At 32.3% G+C, this 17443-nt stretch overlaps 1 protein-coding gene across 3 annotated transcripts; it reads left to right on the top strand.

The window, feature by feature from the left end:
- Positions 1 to 310: 310 nt before the first annotated feature.
- Positions 311 to 17206, top strand: LOC100807081 (uncharacterized). 3 transcript variants are annotated; one of them, NM_001415692.1, is made up of 10 exons: positions 311 to 549; positions 2062 to 2141; positions 2244 to 2368; positions 12947 to 13068; positions 13185 to 13427; positions 13790 to 13876; positions 14787 to 14887; positions 14996 to 15048; positions 15170 to 15355; positions 16772 to 17206. In NM_001415692.1, exons 1-10 carry the CDS (start codon positions 415 to 417, stop codon positions 16894 to 16896), a joined length of 1257 nt encoding a protein of 418 aa, NP_001402621.1. In that variant the 5' UTR covers positions 311 to 414; the 3' UTR covers positions 16897 to 17206. The 3 variants fall into 3 exon arrangements, with proteins under 3 accessions (NP_001402621.1, NP_001241160.1, XP_014632844.1); NM_001254231.3 differs by lacking the exon at positions 16772 to 17206 and having other exon boundaries at positions 15170 to 15589; XM_014777358.2 differs by lacking the exon at positions 311 to 549 and having other exon boundaries at positions 2244 to 2372.
- Positions 17207 to 17443: the final 237 nt, after the last annotated feature.

The raw sequence follows: 17443 nt of genomic DNA, 5'->3' as shown, positions 1-17443 counted from the left end.
ATTTCTGAAAATAAAAAATTTAATGATATAAGCCTTTATTTTTTATAATGCATGTGTCGTTTTTAGCTTATAAGAAACCACTAAAATTATTATTTTTTTATATTTTTCTTAAAAATATTTTGGACATATTTTTAATTTAAACGCATTTTGAAAAAGTAACAAATGGCCCAAATTATTGCACAACAGCCATTGTGTTCTGAATCCGATATCATTGGTTATTGAGAAGACGAAAATCAAGATGACCGGCTTCTAATTAATTAAAGGAGAAAGATCAAAAGCCTATATATTAATTTCATTTGATGTTTAATTATTTGAAACTTGCTTCACATATATGAGGATTAGAAGTTGATTTGGAGTAGTGTTAGAAGGAAGGTGCATCTATTTTCATAATACATTATAGACAGAATCCGCAATATGAATTTCTGGAAGCTTTACATTGCTTCATTTATGTCAATTCTGAAACTTTTGTTGATTACTGCTCTTGGGGCATTCCTTGCACATGATCGATTTAATATACTCAGAGAGAATGCCAGGAAGCACCTCAATGCTGTAAGTATCATTGGTTTGGGTTTCTTAATCCCCACAAATATTAAATATCATACTCCAAACAAAAGTTACAAACTTAGTTAGTAGCAAGTCATTGCCGTTTTTAACAATAAATAAATAATTATACATATATTTTCTAGTGCTAATTATTTTACTCCTTCCTCTTTTAGTTTGTAGATTTTTGTTTTCCAATTTACTAATTAATATTTTATGTAATGTATTTTCTCATGGTAAAAAATCAAAATTATTTTGGTATATATGTGGTGAAATATATCATACGGTAGAAGTTTCTTTCTTTCTTTTTTAATTTCTTCTTTTTTATGTAAAAAAGCCATCGTCCTTGTTTGGCGTGTTACCTTTAACAAAATAATTTGGAAAGAAATTCAACGTTAGAACAAATTAGATATAATTAAAATGCGCACTATTAAAAATACAACAAAAGTAAAAAGAATTATTCTTTCTTTTTTGATTGAATGTATCCTTATAAGCAGGTATGTCATATGTTTTGAGAAACATTGTGTCCGCCAAAATTTAATTTAATTTCTTAACATTATATATACGTATTATGTGTATTAATTTCCCTATAAAAATTTAATATTTTTAATGCTATAAATGTGTGTGAGGGTTCCCTCTAATGGTATATTTGGATAAGAGAAAAAATGCTAATAATGTTATATTTTCTTTTGGCTTGATTAAAAAAGTATGAAAAACAAAAAGAAAAAAAATGAGATTTTATAGAAATAAAAAACACGAAATAATTATTTTCTTCTACTTTCTCTCCAATTCAAATTTAAAAGTTTTTTCTTTGTCCTCATTTTCTTTCTTGTATACCAAACAAAGATTAGAAAATTAGCCGAATTTGAGTATGAAAAGACCAATTGTTAATTAAATTGTTCAGAAAAGCCTGTGTCTAGTTTTCTCGTTGGCTTACCTTGAGTGTGAGGTAAAAGTGAAGAACGCTGCCCAAATATATCCATATATTTTTATTTCTGACCTTGAAGGCAAGGCTTCCATTAAAACTTATTAATAATAAGTATCACAAAACAATCTAGCTAGCTTAATAAAATTTACTTATTTAATTTGATTAAAATCATATAAATGTAACAATTGCAGCATTTGGTTTTCCTACATATGCTTACAAATTTAGAGATAAGGTGAGAAAATATACTTGCATATGTTCCTGGGATTTTTATGTTACTATGGAGTTTGGAGTAAGATGGCAAAACCAAATAATAAATTTATTGCTCCGTTGCAACATTTAATTCTATTTATAGATAACGTAAGAAAATATATACTTTCATATGTTCCCGGGATTTCTATGTTACTGTGGAGTTTGGAGTAGCATGGCCAAAACCAAATAATAAATTTATTGCTCTACTGCAACATTTAATTCTTGCCTCCTAATTAAAGAACAACCTTAGGAGTAGATGAGGAATATGTGGTACAGTACTTTGTAACTAATTAACAATTAACAATACGACATATGAGTATTTTTTTTTTTATCTTTTTGTACAGATGGTATATTTTGTCTTCACCCCGGCTCTAATTTACAGCAGCATGTCGAATACCTTAACCTTTAGGAGCATGGTTATGCTGTAAGTTTATACTTTTCCACTATTTTCGTTCCCATGTTTTGTCTTGACATTTTCTCCATTTGAATGTTTTGGAAGAGGTGCTTGATTTCTTGAATTATGTAGGTGGTTCATGCCGTTAAGTATTCTTTTAACATATATTGCTGGGACAGTTCTTGGATGGATACTTATTAAAACTATTAGAGTTCCTCATCATCTACATGGCCTTGTGTTGGGGTGTTGTGCTGCAGGCAGGTTAATTTAAAGATTTAAAGTTTTTCTTCAAGGATCTTATTTATCTATCTATTTATTTATATAGATATATAACACCATCCGATGTATGAAGTGAGAGAGCTAATTTTAGTTGAGAGTAAGATGAGTAAATGTAACCCATTTAGAAATAAGTAAATTACAGAAATTTAAACATATAAGTCCTTTTATATTTTTAATTGGTCATATAATGTTGGAGTAACCTAAAAAAACCCTTTAATTAATCTTAATTGTTTATGGAGTGAGTTGTGTATGTACGGATGGTGTAAAGAATTTTAACACTGTTAGTGCATATAAGCAAGATGGCTAGAATGAAAAAAGGAATCAAAGGGGTTATTTGGTTATTTGTAATCACAAAATACTTATTAAGTTCAATAATAAGTTTTATCATATTGTTGTAGGTTTAGTTATACCATATAGGAGTGAATGCTAAACTTTAAAGGGACAATCATGAGAGAAAGATGGGAGTAGCAAAAAAGAAAATGTTAAGATGGATGTGATCATACAATAAAAAATAAGATATAGAATGATTATCAAGGAGAAAATATTAGTATAACACCAATTGAAAAGAAGATGATAAAAAATTATTTAATGTGGTTGGATACATACAAAAAAGATCACAAAAAGGATAAGTCAAATGAATAAATTCTATGATTTTTAGTCATGTGAAAAGAAGGACATGGAAACAAATTTTTTAAAAAAACTTTGGCAGAAGTCATTAAGGAAGATGTCAAGGTAAATAATATTATTGGACCTTTGGTTTTTAATCATGTTGAATGGCATCATTTGATTTATATAGCCGACCTTGAACTAGAATAAGAAAATCAAGAGAAGAAGTACACCCATTTTTATGCTGGTTCACTCTTTATCTTTGGATATGCTAAATCAGTTATCTAATCCAACCCGAAATATATTTTTACAATGCATATATAATTCTTATAAGTAATCTCAGTTCCTACCCCAGAAAAAAAGACTAAAGTACTCAACCCTAGGGTCCTCTGTGAATAAGAGCCTAAGAGAAACCTACCATTAGCCCAAACTAGAAAAACTTATTCAGCGTGCCTTTCGAAATTCATGCATATACTAATAATGTGTAAACCACACGAAAAGTAGAGTCAAAGAAAGACACAACCTGATCAACCATATGCAAGACCCTTGCTTGAATGAATGAGTGCCTTCTTGAACTCAAGAGAAATTCACAACTCACTTTTTCACAATATGATCTTCATAATCAAATATTAGAAGTTGTGAGTCACACTGTTTCTAAGAACTTTTCATCTCTTCTTTGTTTTACTAATATCAGCTTGTAATTCTAGCTCATTCATAAGTTGTTAAAAGTGAGAACACGAGGTGACTATTTTTAGAGAAAACAATTATAATTGCCTGTAATCGATTAAATATACAATGTAATAGATTACTTCGAAGAAATAATTGATTATATTACCATTTCAATCGGTTAAAGTGTTCTTCCCAAAAACTAGAAAACTTTCAAGAACAATGTAATCGATTAGATTCTTGATGTAATCTATTAAAGTGTTCTTGATCACTTCTGAAACACTTTTAATAGAGAAGTATTTAATTATATCTCCTAGTAATCGATTAAAGCAGAGACTCCTGAAAAATTATTCATTGTCTAAAAAAGAACTGTGTAATTAATTACGATTACCTTATAATCGATACGAGAGACTTCTTTGCAAGCTACAAACACTTGTGTAATCGATTATGATAATCTTGTAATCGATTAAAATAGAGAGTTTTAAACACAGAAGAAATTTTCTAACTTTAGAACTTTTCTTCTTACACTTGTGCAATCGATTATGATAAGCTTGTAATAGATTAAAATAGAAAGTTTAAACACAGAAGAAATTTTTTAACTTTAGAACTTTTCTTCTTACTTTTACATAATGATGCTTGATGCACATATGAAATGATAGAGACTAAGATGCAACACAAAATACAAAAATCAATACAAATGCAACTCAAGAGAATTTGACATGTAAAAGATAAAACTTTTTCAAGCTTTAAGGCTAAGTCTTCATGTTGCTCCCCCTATCTCTAACAAACCTCACTTAGTAGGATAATATTTTGTCGTGATTATTGTATTTAATCACAAATCACCATGTATTATAAGTTTGTTTGATTTTTACAATAACTAGTGTTGTCTATGACTCAAAATCTATTTTTTAATCTTATGAATGTTTGGTCTAATGAGGATGTTTGTTGTGATCAGACTTAGGACAATCTAATGCTCAAACAAATGGAATAACTTGTTTCATTGATCTATTACGCGTTGTTTGTTGAAGTGTTTTTTTGGTTAGTTTTATGTTGTGAAGTCTTAGTGACTTGGACCCTATAAATAAAGGTCATCGAGACCTTTGTAGGTGTGGTGTGATCATCAAGATAATGGCACTATGATTGATCAATGAGTGTGAGACTTAAGTTCTTGAGAGAAGTTCTTCTTGAATATAATGGACAAGAACCAAGGGGATTCTCTGTTGTATCTCATCTTGATTTTGGTTTCATAGTGGAGCTACTATTTCCATGGATGTAGGCTATATTAGTTGAACTACATAAGTGCATTGTGTTCTTGTTTTACATTCTTGCCTTTGGGTTTTGCATTTCTTCCTTGTTGAATGTTTTTGGTTTAGGTTAAGTTCTATACTTTCTTGGCAGTTTCTATTTCTTTCAACTTATTGGTAATTAGAACCAACAAGCAACATTGTCAATGGGAAGAAAGAAAACAAGAAGGTTGAACCATGGGTAGCAAGTATGATATCGAGAAGTTCTCTGGAAACAACAATTTTAGGCCATGGAGTGTCAATATGAAAGCCATCTTGGTGTAGCAAGGATGTGCAGAAGCCTTGAAGGGAAAGACACACATGTCTACCACTTTATCACAAAAGGAGAAGAACGACATGATCAACAAGGTAAGAAGAGCCATAATCTTGTGTCTTAGTGAAGACCGTCACTGCTATGTGGGCTAACCTGGAATCTTTGTATATGACAAAGAGTTTGGCAAGCAAGCTTTGTTTAAAGCAACAATTGTATTTTTTCAAGATGACAAAATCAAGATCCATAATAGAGCAACTTGCAGATTTTAACAAGATTCTTGATGACTTGGAGGAAGTAAACTTTATGATAAGAAAAAGGCCTTTCTTCTTCTCAATGTTTTGCCAAAGTCCTTTTAGCATTTCAAGGATGTATTTCTATACAAAAAAGATCATACCATTACTCTGGAAGAGGTTCAAAACTTAATTCGAACTAAGGAGCTCCAAAGGATCCAAGAGTCAAATGGGGGATGGCTTGAACATCTCAAGAGAAAGGAGTGGTAACAAAATAACCAAAGGGGAAGAAATCCATATCAAAATCAAAAAGTAATTTGAAGCTAAAGTGCTTCAACTGTCATAAAATTGGTCATTTTAAGAAAGATTGTCTAGAGAAAGGAAGTAAGAAGCCTTGGGATTCTTAGACTTATATAGATGTTGCAGTTGCTTTAGACAGTTATGAGTGTAGAAGTCTTGTTGACATCAACTTTAGAAACACAGAGGAATTGGGTCACGGATTCAGGATGTACATACCATGTGTCCTATAAAGGGTTTTTTAGACCTTAGAACTAAAGGAAGGAGGAGGAGTACTCGTTGGGAACAACAAATCAAGCAGAGTGCAAGGCATGAGTATTGTCAAACTAAAAATGTTTGATAACTGGGAAATGTTGTTGCAAAATGTAAGGTTTGTTCCTGGGCTTAAAAGGGAATCTTTTGTCTATAAGCATTTTTGATATTTTAGGTTACATAACCAAAATTGAACGTGGTCTGATTAAGATTTCAAATGGAGCCTTAATTGTTGCTAAGGATGTTAAAAGAAATGGTATGTATATTTATCATGGCTCAACTATTATTGCTTATGCATCCATAGCTAGTTAGACGTTATAGGACAAGGCTAAATTATGGCATCATAAACTAGGGCATGTTAGTTGAACTGAAGAAACAAAACTTGTTGAATTGTGGTAAAGTAGATAAATTAGAATTTTGTGACCATTGTATACTGGGGAAGTCTCATAGACTAAAGTTTGGGACTGGTATGCATGTTTCTAGTAGGCCTTTTGAGTATGTTCATTCAAACCTATGAGGTCCTTTAAGGGTGACAACTCAAGGAGGGGGTTCCTATTTTCTCATCATTATTATTACTCTAGAAGAGTGTGGATTTACAACTTGAAGAATTAGTTTGAAACGTTTCAGAGGTTCAAGGAGTGGCACACACTTGTGGAAAATAAATAGGGAACCAAACTGAAAGTTTTGAGGACACACAATGGGCTGGAATTTGTTTCATAACAATTTAATGAATTTTGTAAGAAATAGGAAATTAAGAGGCATAAACCTATAGCAAGAACTCCTCAACAAAATGGTTTGGCTGAAAGGATGAATAAGTTCATTTTGGAATGAGTGAGGTGCATGCTTTTAGAAGCAAGCCTGCCTAGAGTTTCTGGGGTGAAGTTGGAAATACTGCAATGTATCTGATAAATAGATGTTCATCATCTACTTTGTACTTTAAGACACCTATGGAAGTAAGGAGTAGGAAACCAATAGATTATTCCAACTTGAGGGTGTTTGGTGCTTTTGGAATTTGCTCATGTCAAACAAGACAAACTAGAGGCTTAGGTTGTGAAGTGTATCTCTATTGGATATGTAGACAAAGTCATAGATTATTGTAAGTTGTGGAAGCTAGATCCTGGAAAGTCAAGATGCTTTATCAGTAGGGATGTCACATTTAATGAAACCCAAATAGGCATGATGTGCAAAAGTATGGAAGTAAGTAAAGAGAAAACTTAGTTTAAGGTGGAGTCTGCTACCCATGATCTAAGATATTATCATCTTAAGAGATTAGATGAAGTAGGTTAGGTACCAACAATAAACACAGAAAGAATAAACCGAACCATAACGAACTCTAGCTATCAACTAACCAAGGATAGGGAAAAAAAGGACAATAAAAACTACAAAGAGGTATGGATAGGTTGATCTCATTTGGTATGCTCTTATTGTGGTTGAAGAAATCCAAGACTCAGAATCGAGGAACTTCAAGGAGGCTATGGAGGGAAAAGAAAGTCAATATTGATTACAAGCTACGAATGAAGAAATGGAGTCCTTGGATAAAAAAAATCAGACTTGAAAACTTGTGATACTACCTAAAAATCAGAGGGTAGTTGGATGCAAGTGAGTCTTCAAGAAAAAGGAAGGCATTCCAAGTGTGAAGAAGATAAGGTACAAGGCAAGACTTATGGCTAAAGGTTTTACACAAGTGGAGGGGATTAATTGCAATGAAATTTTCTCACATGTGGTAAAACATTATTTTATAAGAATCTTGATGGCAATTGTGAATCAACATGATTTGGAGTTGCAACAATTGGATGTCAAGACAACTTTCTTACATGGAAACCTTAAGGAGACCATCTATATGAGACAACCTGAGGGGTTCACAAAAGACTAGACGAAGGTATGTCTCTTGAGGAAATCATTATATAGCCTGAAATAAAGCCCGCTTCGGTGGTACAAGAAGTTTGATGGCTTTCTTCTAAGGGTGAGTTTTCTAAGGAGTAGTTATGATAGTTGTGTCCATATTTTAGAATAGAAGAACAATGTGTACTTTTCTTACTTTTATTTGTAGATTATATTCTTATAGCTAGATCAAGCAAGGATGGGATCTGTATGATCAAGGAAAGGTTAGGAATTTGGGATAAAGGATCTTGGTACTGCAAGGAGGATTCTTGGGATGAATATTGTTAGAGATCATATGAAGGGAGAATTATTTTTATCTCAATAGTGCTACTTGAAGAAGGTGGTGGCAAGGTCGTGGATAAGGCATGGCCATTAAGGTCATTGCCTTAGGCCTCACTTTCATTCACTTGTTATTATCTAAGTTTTTTTTTCTTTTTATCAAATTTCATAGATAGTTGTTGACTATCATGCAAATTCAAATATTCAACAACATTCATGTAATAGGTTAGTAGTTGCTTGCCATGATAATTTATAATAGGATGTGCAAAAATGCTAAAATTATCTACAATTTTAAAATTGAATTTATTGCTTATTAATAGAGAAAGTCATTGTTAATTTAATATCATGTGAGAGCAAAGCAATTGAACAATCACCTATAATTGATGTATAAAATAAGTCCTAATTTTTATAAAGAAAAAAACATAAAAAGTAAACAAAAATAATTTTTAAACGGGAATCTTGAGCATAATATCACATCAAGTCATGTTCCTAAAAATATTATGATTCAGTATGTCAAAAAAAATATTGTGATTGTATGCAAAGGAAAAATAATCATGAAAATTCAAATAACTAATGATATAATTAGATATAAAATTTATATTATTCAAAAGCTAGAAGATTAATATGAGAATCAATAATTTATAATATAATATTAAACTTCTTTAACAAATTTGCATCAATCTAAACCTAGGTGGTGGAAAGGTTTAGGATGCATCAATCTAAACTTGTAAGCAGACCATTGGACCATCACACTAATCTCAATTACGCAAGTTCCTAATAGTTAAGAGGAAAGGAGGAAGGTGGATTATATTCCATATGCTAGTAAAGTAGTAAGCATCGTGTATGATATGGTCTACAACAAACCAAACTTGGCCCATGCTATTAGCATTGTGAGTAAGTTTATGGAAGATCCAAGTCAAGCTCATTAGGAGGCTTTGAAGGGTGTTGAGTTATGTGAATGAATCCCTAGAATCTAGTATGAAGTACAAAAGGAAAACCCAAGGTGGATTTGCTATTGTGGGGTATGTTAATGCAAACTATGTAAGGAATATGGATACTAGGAAATCCTTAGTTAGGTATGTGTTTACACTTTTTGGGACTTCTACCTACTGGAAAGCAAACTTACAACTTGTGGTAGCTCTATCCTCAACTAAAATTGAATCAGAGTATATTGCACGTGCAAAAGGAGTGAAGGAAGGTCTATGGTTAAAAGGGATGATTAGTGAACTATGAATTGCACAAAATTGTGTGTCAATTCACTATAACAGCCAAAGTGCTATACACCTTGCAAGCCATCAAGTTTACCATGTGAGGACGAAGCATATTGATATTAGGCTTTACTTCAGAAGAGATGTGGTTAAATTTGAAGAAGTTAGGGTTGTCAAAATTGCTTCTGAAAACAATCCTGTTGATGTGTTCACAAAGTCCCTACCAAGATCAAAGTTCAAAGTAGAAGGAAATAGAAATTACTAAGAAAGCATAGAACTAAACCCTAAACCCTATCAAGCATAGAACTAAATCTTGTTGAATGTTCATGATCATATTGGAACCAACAAGTATCTTAAAAGTCATATTAATGATATTTTTAGTTATTTTTTATTGATTGTTAGTATAATATTTTTTACACACTACCAGAACAAAGGCTTTCAACGTTGATTCCAAGACACATTCAACAACGATTTCAGAACCATCTTTGAAGCCACCGTCATGGAAAGTGTTCACTTTCCACAACAGTTATCCAACCATCTTAGTTTGGGATATTTCTAAGATGGTTTTAAAATAAAACCGTCTTAGAATGTGGCGTTTCTAAGATGGTTTTTAGTCAAAATCGTCTTATAGTGTCATGTTTCTAAGATGGTTTTTCAGACAAAACCGTCTTAGAATATCTTTTTTAAAAAAAATTAAAAAAATGTTAACACGTCAAACAAATATTGTAATCAATTTGGTAATTAATAATCGCAGTGTCACTTATGTCAATTTCAACAATTCAACAACTTAGTAATAGTCACAATGTTGAAATAGGAAATTTGTATAATGCTACCTCTAAACAAATGGGGAAATCGTGATGCATTGCTCCATCCACGCAAGTTCGACTGTTTTTTAGCTGATTTGAGTAGCAACAACATCTGCAAAGAAATCTTGAAAGCATGATCAATAGGTAAATGGTTTTAAAACCTTGATATTTTGTATTCATTAAAAACATATAGGATAGGAAGAAAGCAAAGTACACAAAAGAGTCAAACTATATAAAGAACATGCACAAGGAAAGTGTGACTTTAAGATATTTGAGACAAGTTAAATTGACTAATTAGCAGTTCATATACCTGCAAATTCCACATCCACTGTAATGATACTGCTGCTTAGATACCTACAATAGATAAAATAAATAATAGTCTTATAATCAAACACATTCTATGTTTACAAAACATGCTACAAAATGGTAATCATGATGGTTCATCAGTTCTTATAATTAATGTAATTTCCATCACCAAACTACTTGCCCATATAGTAGAGAGAATATACACTGACTTATGCGCTCATATCACATATATATTGAATAAAATAAAAGTATAAAACACGAAAAAGAAAAAGAAATAGTTTTAGGACCTATAACTTACTTCATCATCAAAGAGCTTACACGTCCCATAAAAGTACTTTCCCATACAAACACCATAGCTAATACAATTTTGTTGAATCTGGAATACATTGACATAGGAAAGAAAAAATTTCATTGAAGAATCCAAATGATGCAATATCAATGTTCATTTTGATGGATGCCTTGACAAACAATGTGTGAATAATAACTCAGTCATCACTATTCCGAGAATCAAAGCTATTCTTATTCATTTCAATTGGAATTATAATGGAATTTGAAATCAATAATAGCACTGAAACTAAACTCATCCATAATCCAGAATCAAAGCTAATTTTATTCATTCCAATTGGAATCATTCAATAGTGGAATTTGAAATCAATAGTAAACAAATAAATTACCTGAGTGTAGATTATAAGAGAGGTTTGTTGGAAGCGATGTGGAACGGAGACTAAGACGTTATCGCTTCGAAGCCTACGTCCAGTTCCCAAGCAATCCGCTTAAGATTTACAAAGTCTGAACCACACAAGGACAACCCTTCCCTTGTGTTTAGATAACCTTACAACTTAAGAGACCTTCGGTCTCTTAAATAGATTTCTTTGAATAAGAAGAAGAAGAATTCTCTCTTTAAGAGAAGAATATTACAATGAAAGATCGTTCAAGATTCCTTATTGAATTTGCTAGTGTTTTGGCCAAGGAATATTTTGAGAGTTATAAGACAATTTGGTTTTGAGAGGATAAGACAATGTTGTTCAGAAAAACTCTAAAGAATTTCATGTCCCAAGTCACCTATTTATAGGCCTTTGATGACCATTCAAAAACTTCTTGAACAGTTGTGACCCTTGGGAGTTATTTTCGAAAATTCCTTACTGGTAATCGATTACATGAAAGTGGTAATCGATTACACAGTTAGTTTATGAAGAGTTGTGACTCTTCAGACTTGAAATTTGAATTTTTGTGTCTGGTAATCGATTATACAAAAGCTGTAATTAATTACAAACTTTAAAATTTGAATTCAAATTTCTAAAAGCTGTTAAAAACAGTTTCAACTTTTGGTAATCGATTACATACTGTGTGTAATCGATTACAACCTTTTAAAATCAAATTCGAAATTTGTAAAACTGTTTCGTAAATCAATTTGGCCACTGGTAATCGATTACCAGAGATAAAATATCATATATTTGAAATCACAAAAAAAATGTGAAATATCCTTTGGCCAAACCTATGCTTCATCAATTAAGGAATGCTTTCTAAGATTCTAGGAACTAAGTTCATCATTTTTTTTTTAAATTTTCGAGTTCTTGACTTGGATCAAACTTGAGAAATGCTTATCTTTGGCATCACCAAAACTTCATATCATATTTGCTTCTACAATATTCCCAAAGCGTTCCTTCCCCCAAACCTGTCTTCAACTCCGACGATTTTGTCTTCGGCTTTGAAAGAAACACTGTTACCAAGGTTCAAACCATAAAAGTTATGAAGGCGTCAAAGTCATCATTGACCTTGTGCTTGATGACATAGTCGTTGTTGTTGACACGTCCTCGTCGGAGTTGGAGACAACGCCCTTAGCTTTGAAAGAGAAGGGGTATGGTCATAGTCAAGTAAGGCTAGTGACCTCTCTGTTCTGAGACCCTCGTCGGCATCAACGACAACCTTGTAACGGTTGTAACGAACCTCATTTCTAGCATATGGCCTAAGCAACATGGTTTAGTTGCAGAGGATGAAAGATTTGGAATTGAAAAAAACCCAAGGAGGAGCACGCTCAAGTGAACGCGACACTTGGGCTTTTTAATTTACATTGAATACAACGACGATTATCCAAACCCATCTTTAAAGGCGACCTATCTATGATGATTTTGACCAAAATCGTCATCATTTTGAAAGTGTTTACGACAATTTTACATAAAACTATCGTTAACGTCTCTAATATTTACAAAATTGCCACCACCCATTTGTTAAAAACGATTTTGGTACAATCGTCATTGTTCCGGCGCCATAAAATGGTTTTTTTTTCTAGTAGTGACACAGATAAAGCATAGAAATTAAACTCATAATCACAATAGACAGTTAAGATTAGATTTGAGTATAATAAATTTTAACCATCCATGTATTGTTGTATGAATAAAATTAACTCATTTCACTCTCTAAGCGCTATATGTGTGTATATATGATCATATGGTGTTTGATGTTTGTAGGAAATCTGGCCAGTTTGCCTCTTATTGTAGTTCCAACTATCTGTAAAGACAAAAACAGTCCTTTTGGAGATGAGGTTGTTTGCCACAAAAATGGACTGGCATATGCTTCTCTATCAATGGCTGTATGACACTTACAACTATTTGGAATTTAGTTACTTAAATAAGTACATCATATCACATAATGATGTTGTGGTTTCTGAATTGTTTAAAAAATTTCACTGTATTTCTGGTTTTTCAGATAGGCTACACTTATGCTTGGTCTATTACATTCAACGTTGTCCGCATATATTCACCCAAGATCTCCAATGAAGTCAAAGTTGATGAAACCACTGAAAATTCAAAGTCTGCAACAGAAAATGATCCAGAAAACCTTTTAAAATGCCCTTGTGGAGCATTAGTCATGGCTGAGGATATAGCAAAGCCTAATGGTGGCATGGATCAACCTGATTTTGAATGTAAAGTGCCTAATGGACAGGCAAAGGTTGTTGCCTTTTTCTAATATAATTTCTTTAAGAAAACATTTCTGACTATTTGATCAATTTAGTCTCAAATTCATTAATTGGAATGCATTAAAACCAAAATAATCTCTAACTTTAACTTTTTTTATCAGCAAAAGATGATACTTTCTAATTTACCGAAAACTTATATTGTTTGGCTAAGAGTTAAACTGTATGGAATAAAAAAGAGATTGGTGCTTTAGGCATAACATAACTTATTTGCAAAATGCTTTGTCCAGTGGGATAAAAGTAAAAGGGATAATAGGATTGGAATGCAATATAAAATGATTTCATATCCTCTAGATTTGATACAAGCAATGCCTTACATTTTTCAAGAGTTTCATAGGTACCAGAAAGGCTAAACATTATGAAAATATTAGCTCACAAGATCAACAACATGAAGACACTAATTGCTCCTTCAACTATGGCAGCGGTATGTCCATAATTCTCCTATTAGTTACAAGATAAGTGCAGCAACACCCTTTCTTTTGTTGGTTTAAATTTATTGAAAACTATAAAATATTAAATAAGTGAAACTCATAATTTTTTTATGATTTTCAATGAATTTGAGCAATAATAAGCAGTATCTCTAGAAAAAATGTTTTGCTAGCATTTCTCTGTTACAAATATTTTTTTTTTCAAGGAATTCATTTGAAGTAGATGGTATCTTATAAAGTATAGGATAAGGTATATATTAGTTACAATTCAGAGTATAACACCTAAAGTCTTATTAGTTCAGTCTTTGAAGGACTGCACAATGCCTCATTTGTCTTGATATGTGTTAGGATCCAAGAATTGAAATGAGAAAGAAAAAAGCGATTATTAATGAATAGGATGAAAAGTAGAGCAATCTCTCTTCCAAAGGTTTCCACTTCACATAGAGCTAATGCTCATTTTACAAATGATACCAATTTACTAATCAATATCCTAAGTGTCTTAACAAACTCCCCTTTCCCATAGTCCCAACAATATGTTTGGGTCAGTGTTAGATCATTGCCTCCTTTTTTTCTGGTCGTAGATCCTCGGTATCTAGAAATCACTTTGAACCCTAACTAATTTGAGTCAAATTGGGTGGAATCAAGCTCCTTTTTACTTGAATCAATAGATGTTTTAGACCAATGCCTCCTTTGTAAAACCTTCAGCAATTAAATTGTTTAAGTTTGATCCTTAAGACAGGCATTATAATCTTGATATAAGAATGTTAGAAAGACCAGAACCAACTTATCCTTGTGCCACTTATGACAATGGGAAAGGGGTAGTGTGGCAAAGAAAGGAAGTTACTCTGTTGAAACATTGTTAATTCCTCTCAGCAATGACACTTCCTTTTAATTGTGTGTATGCAGATTATGGGTTTGACAATTGGTGTTGTCCCTCAATTTCGAAAACTACTGGTTGCTGACAATGCTCTCTTCCATGTGGTTCAAGACACTATAACCATGCTGGGGTGAGTGACCTCTACCACAAGAAATTATTATGTGATCAAGGAAACATTAAAATATACAATGAAGTTAATTGGTTGTACTTTTTATTTTCCCTTCTTCCTGGTTTTCAGGGATGCAAGCGTTCCAGCAATGGTCTTACTGCTTGGGGCAAATCTTGTTAAGGGTAATCATTTATCAACCAATAACATGAAATTTTCAACTTTGCCTTTCATATCTTGGGTTGAGTTCAGTATAGTAGTTACATTTAAAAATGAATGTAAGGGCATAAATTGGATACTTTTCAGGTTTAAAAGGATTAGGACAACAACTTCCACTTATTGTTGGCATTATTATGGTTAAATTTCTTGCCTTGCCAGCAATAGGTATAGGCATTGTTAAAGGTGCAGCTCATTTCAACTTGATCCACCATGATCCATTGTATCAGTTTGTTTTACTGCTTCAATATGCCCTCCCACCTGCAATAGTCGTGAGTAAGTTGTTTATGATGCTTAAACATTAGGATTTAGTTGTTTCCTGTAATCTTTATCAAATAATTCTCTTGGATAACTTACAGTGTGTAGCACGCACCTTGACACGTACACGAGATATTGTGTTCCCTTAGATAACTTACAGTGTGTACTGTGTAGTAACCTATGATTTATGAAGCACATACTCTTTACTTTTTCTAAATGAACTGAAAGAAAAGGGCAAGAATAATTGTTCGTTACATCCCAAAATTTTGAAAGATGTCATTGGATAGAGATTCATAGCAAAACAAAAAGATAACATAAATCAGCTGAGCATGACTCCACTGGTGCCAGCAACACCACAGGCTCAAAAACAATTGTTCTGACTGCAAAGGCATTTCACTAGAACTTGTTCATATAATGGAAATTTAATGTCCACATAGAAGCAACACTTGTTCATTCTTTGTCACTTTGAGAATCTTTCAAAAGTCATTTTATTTTTATGCCAGTCTGAATAAGAAAGCTTGAGACTCACTTCATAAGTTGATTGAGTTATTTAGAAACTGAATGAGAAGGATAAATAATATATACACTTTGAAGAATAAAAAGTTCATATCTTCTACCTACAAACATCTTGTGTTGGATCTCTATTATGAATACCAATTTATATTCATCGAGTTTATCATTAGTGCTTGGTACAATTTATTGTGTTTTTAGCAAAGATAGCTTGCAGAGGCATCACAATAAATAAATGAATCCTAACATGGTTATAGTGTTTCGAACAAAGCAAGACCAAATATGAACTTTACAATAAATAAAAGCTATAAATAGTAAGAATAAATAAAATAATAAAGCGAAAGTCTACCTCCTCTTATAAAAAGTATCAAACACCTAAAACTTTGTCTCAGACAAAGTATCAAACACCTAAAACTTTCTCTCAGACAAAGTATCAAACACCTAAAAGCTATCAAGTTTTGCTCCTCGCAAATTTCTCTCAAACAAAGTATCAAACACCTAAAACTTTGAACAAAAGAGTGTATAGAAAATAGAGAGAATGATTCATGCCTTTGTTGTTTTTCTAAAGTGTGAATCAAATGGAGTATCACAGGGTTCACAGGCCTTTTATAGGCAAGGCAAGGAACTCCTCTTGAATTGCAAAAAAGTAACGGCCTCTATATTGACTCCTCCATTAAGAACCAATAGTACAAAATTGAAATAGCTACTTAATTAAATTTTGACTATCCATAATATTTGAGTCACTTTCATTTTCATAAATATTGTATTCTAACACTTTGTCTACATATACCTATCTATTGGCATTGGCAGTATGCATACACTCAAATTTCATATTTAGTTCACATCCACATGTAACAGTTTATTTCCAATATCACCTAATACACACATGTAGTTGAAAAAATGTTCATGTAATGACTATTCCAGGTACAATTACTCAAATGTTTGGATTTGGTGAGGGTGAATGCTCAGCTATCATGTTAGCAACATATTCATGTTCTGCAATTTTGCTTACACTCTGGTGCACAATGTTTATGTGGCTTGTACTATAACTATTTTCATGTAAGATGTGTTTTGATGATTCATACATGTCCTACTGTCAAGTGCATCTAAGGAGCCAAAGATATGAAGATAGTTTTGTTGAATTATCACTTGCAGAAGAGGGACAAAAAATTTGCACAAGGCAGATTTGTGGAAAGCATGTTGTTACTTTATGCTATAATTCGATATATACCTACTTGTTATGTAGACTGTAAAATATTTTCTTTTAATATTCTACTTCATAACAATGCAAACATAAGAAACCACAATAATCAAGTGTTTTAGTACATTAATACTAAATAAGATTAAACTACATAAATATATTATAGTGCATTTACTAGTTAACTCGAGTCTTATAACTTTGTATATATCATGCATGTGGCTCTGCTTTAAGGTACGGGCCAGTTCCAAGCCAAGAATCTAACAATAAAATAGGTAAAGAAAAATAGTTGAAATGATACCTTACTTTAGCCAAACGAACAGATATACCTATTTCTTGAGCCAACGTCTTATCTTGCAATATATATTGGCTATGTAATAGCTGGTACAAAGTTTGTC

This window comes from Glycine max, chromosome 7 (assembly GCF_000004515.6).
Source record: "Glycine max cultivar Williams 82 chromosome 7, Glycine_max_v4.0, whole genome shotgun sequence".
Lineage (NCBI taxonomy): Eukaryota > Viridiplantae > Streptophyta > Magnoliopsida > Fabales > Fabaceae > Glycine > Glycine max.
The sequence above is the reverse complement of the archived record's forward strand: the minus strand, read 5'-3'. Positions and strand labels throughout refer to the sequence as shown.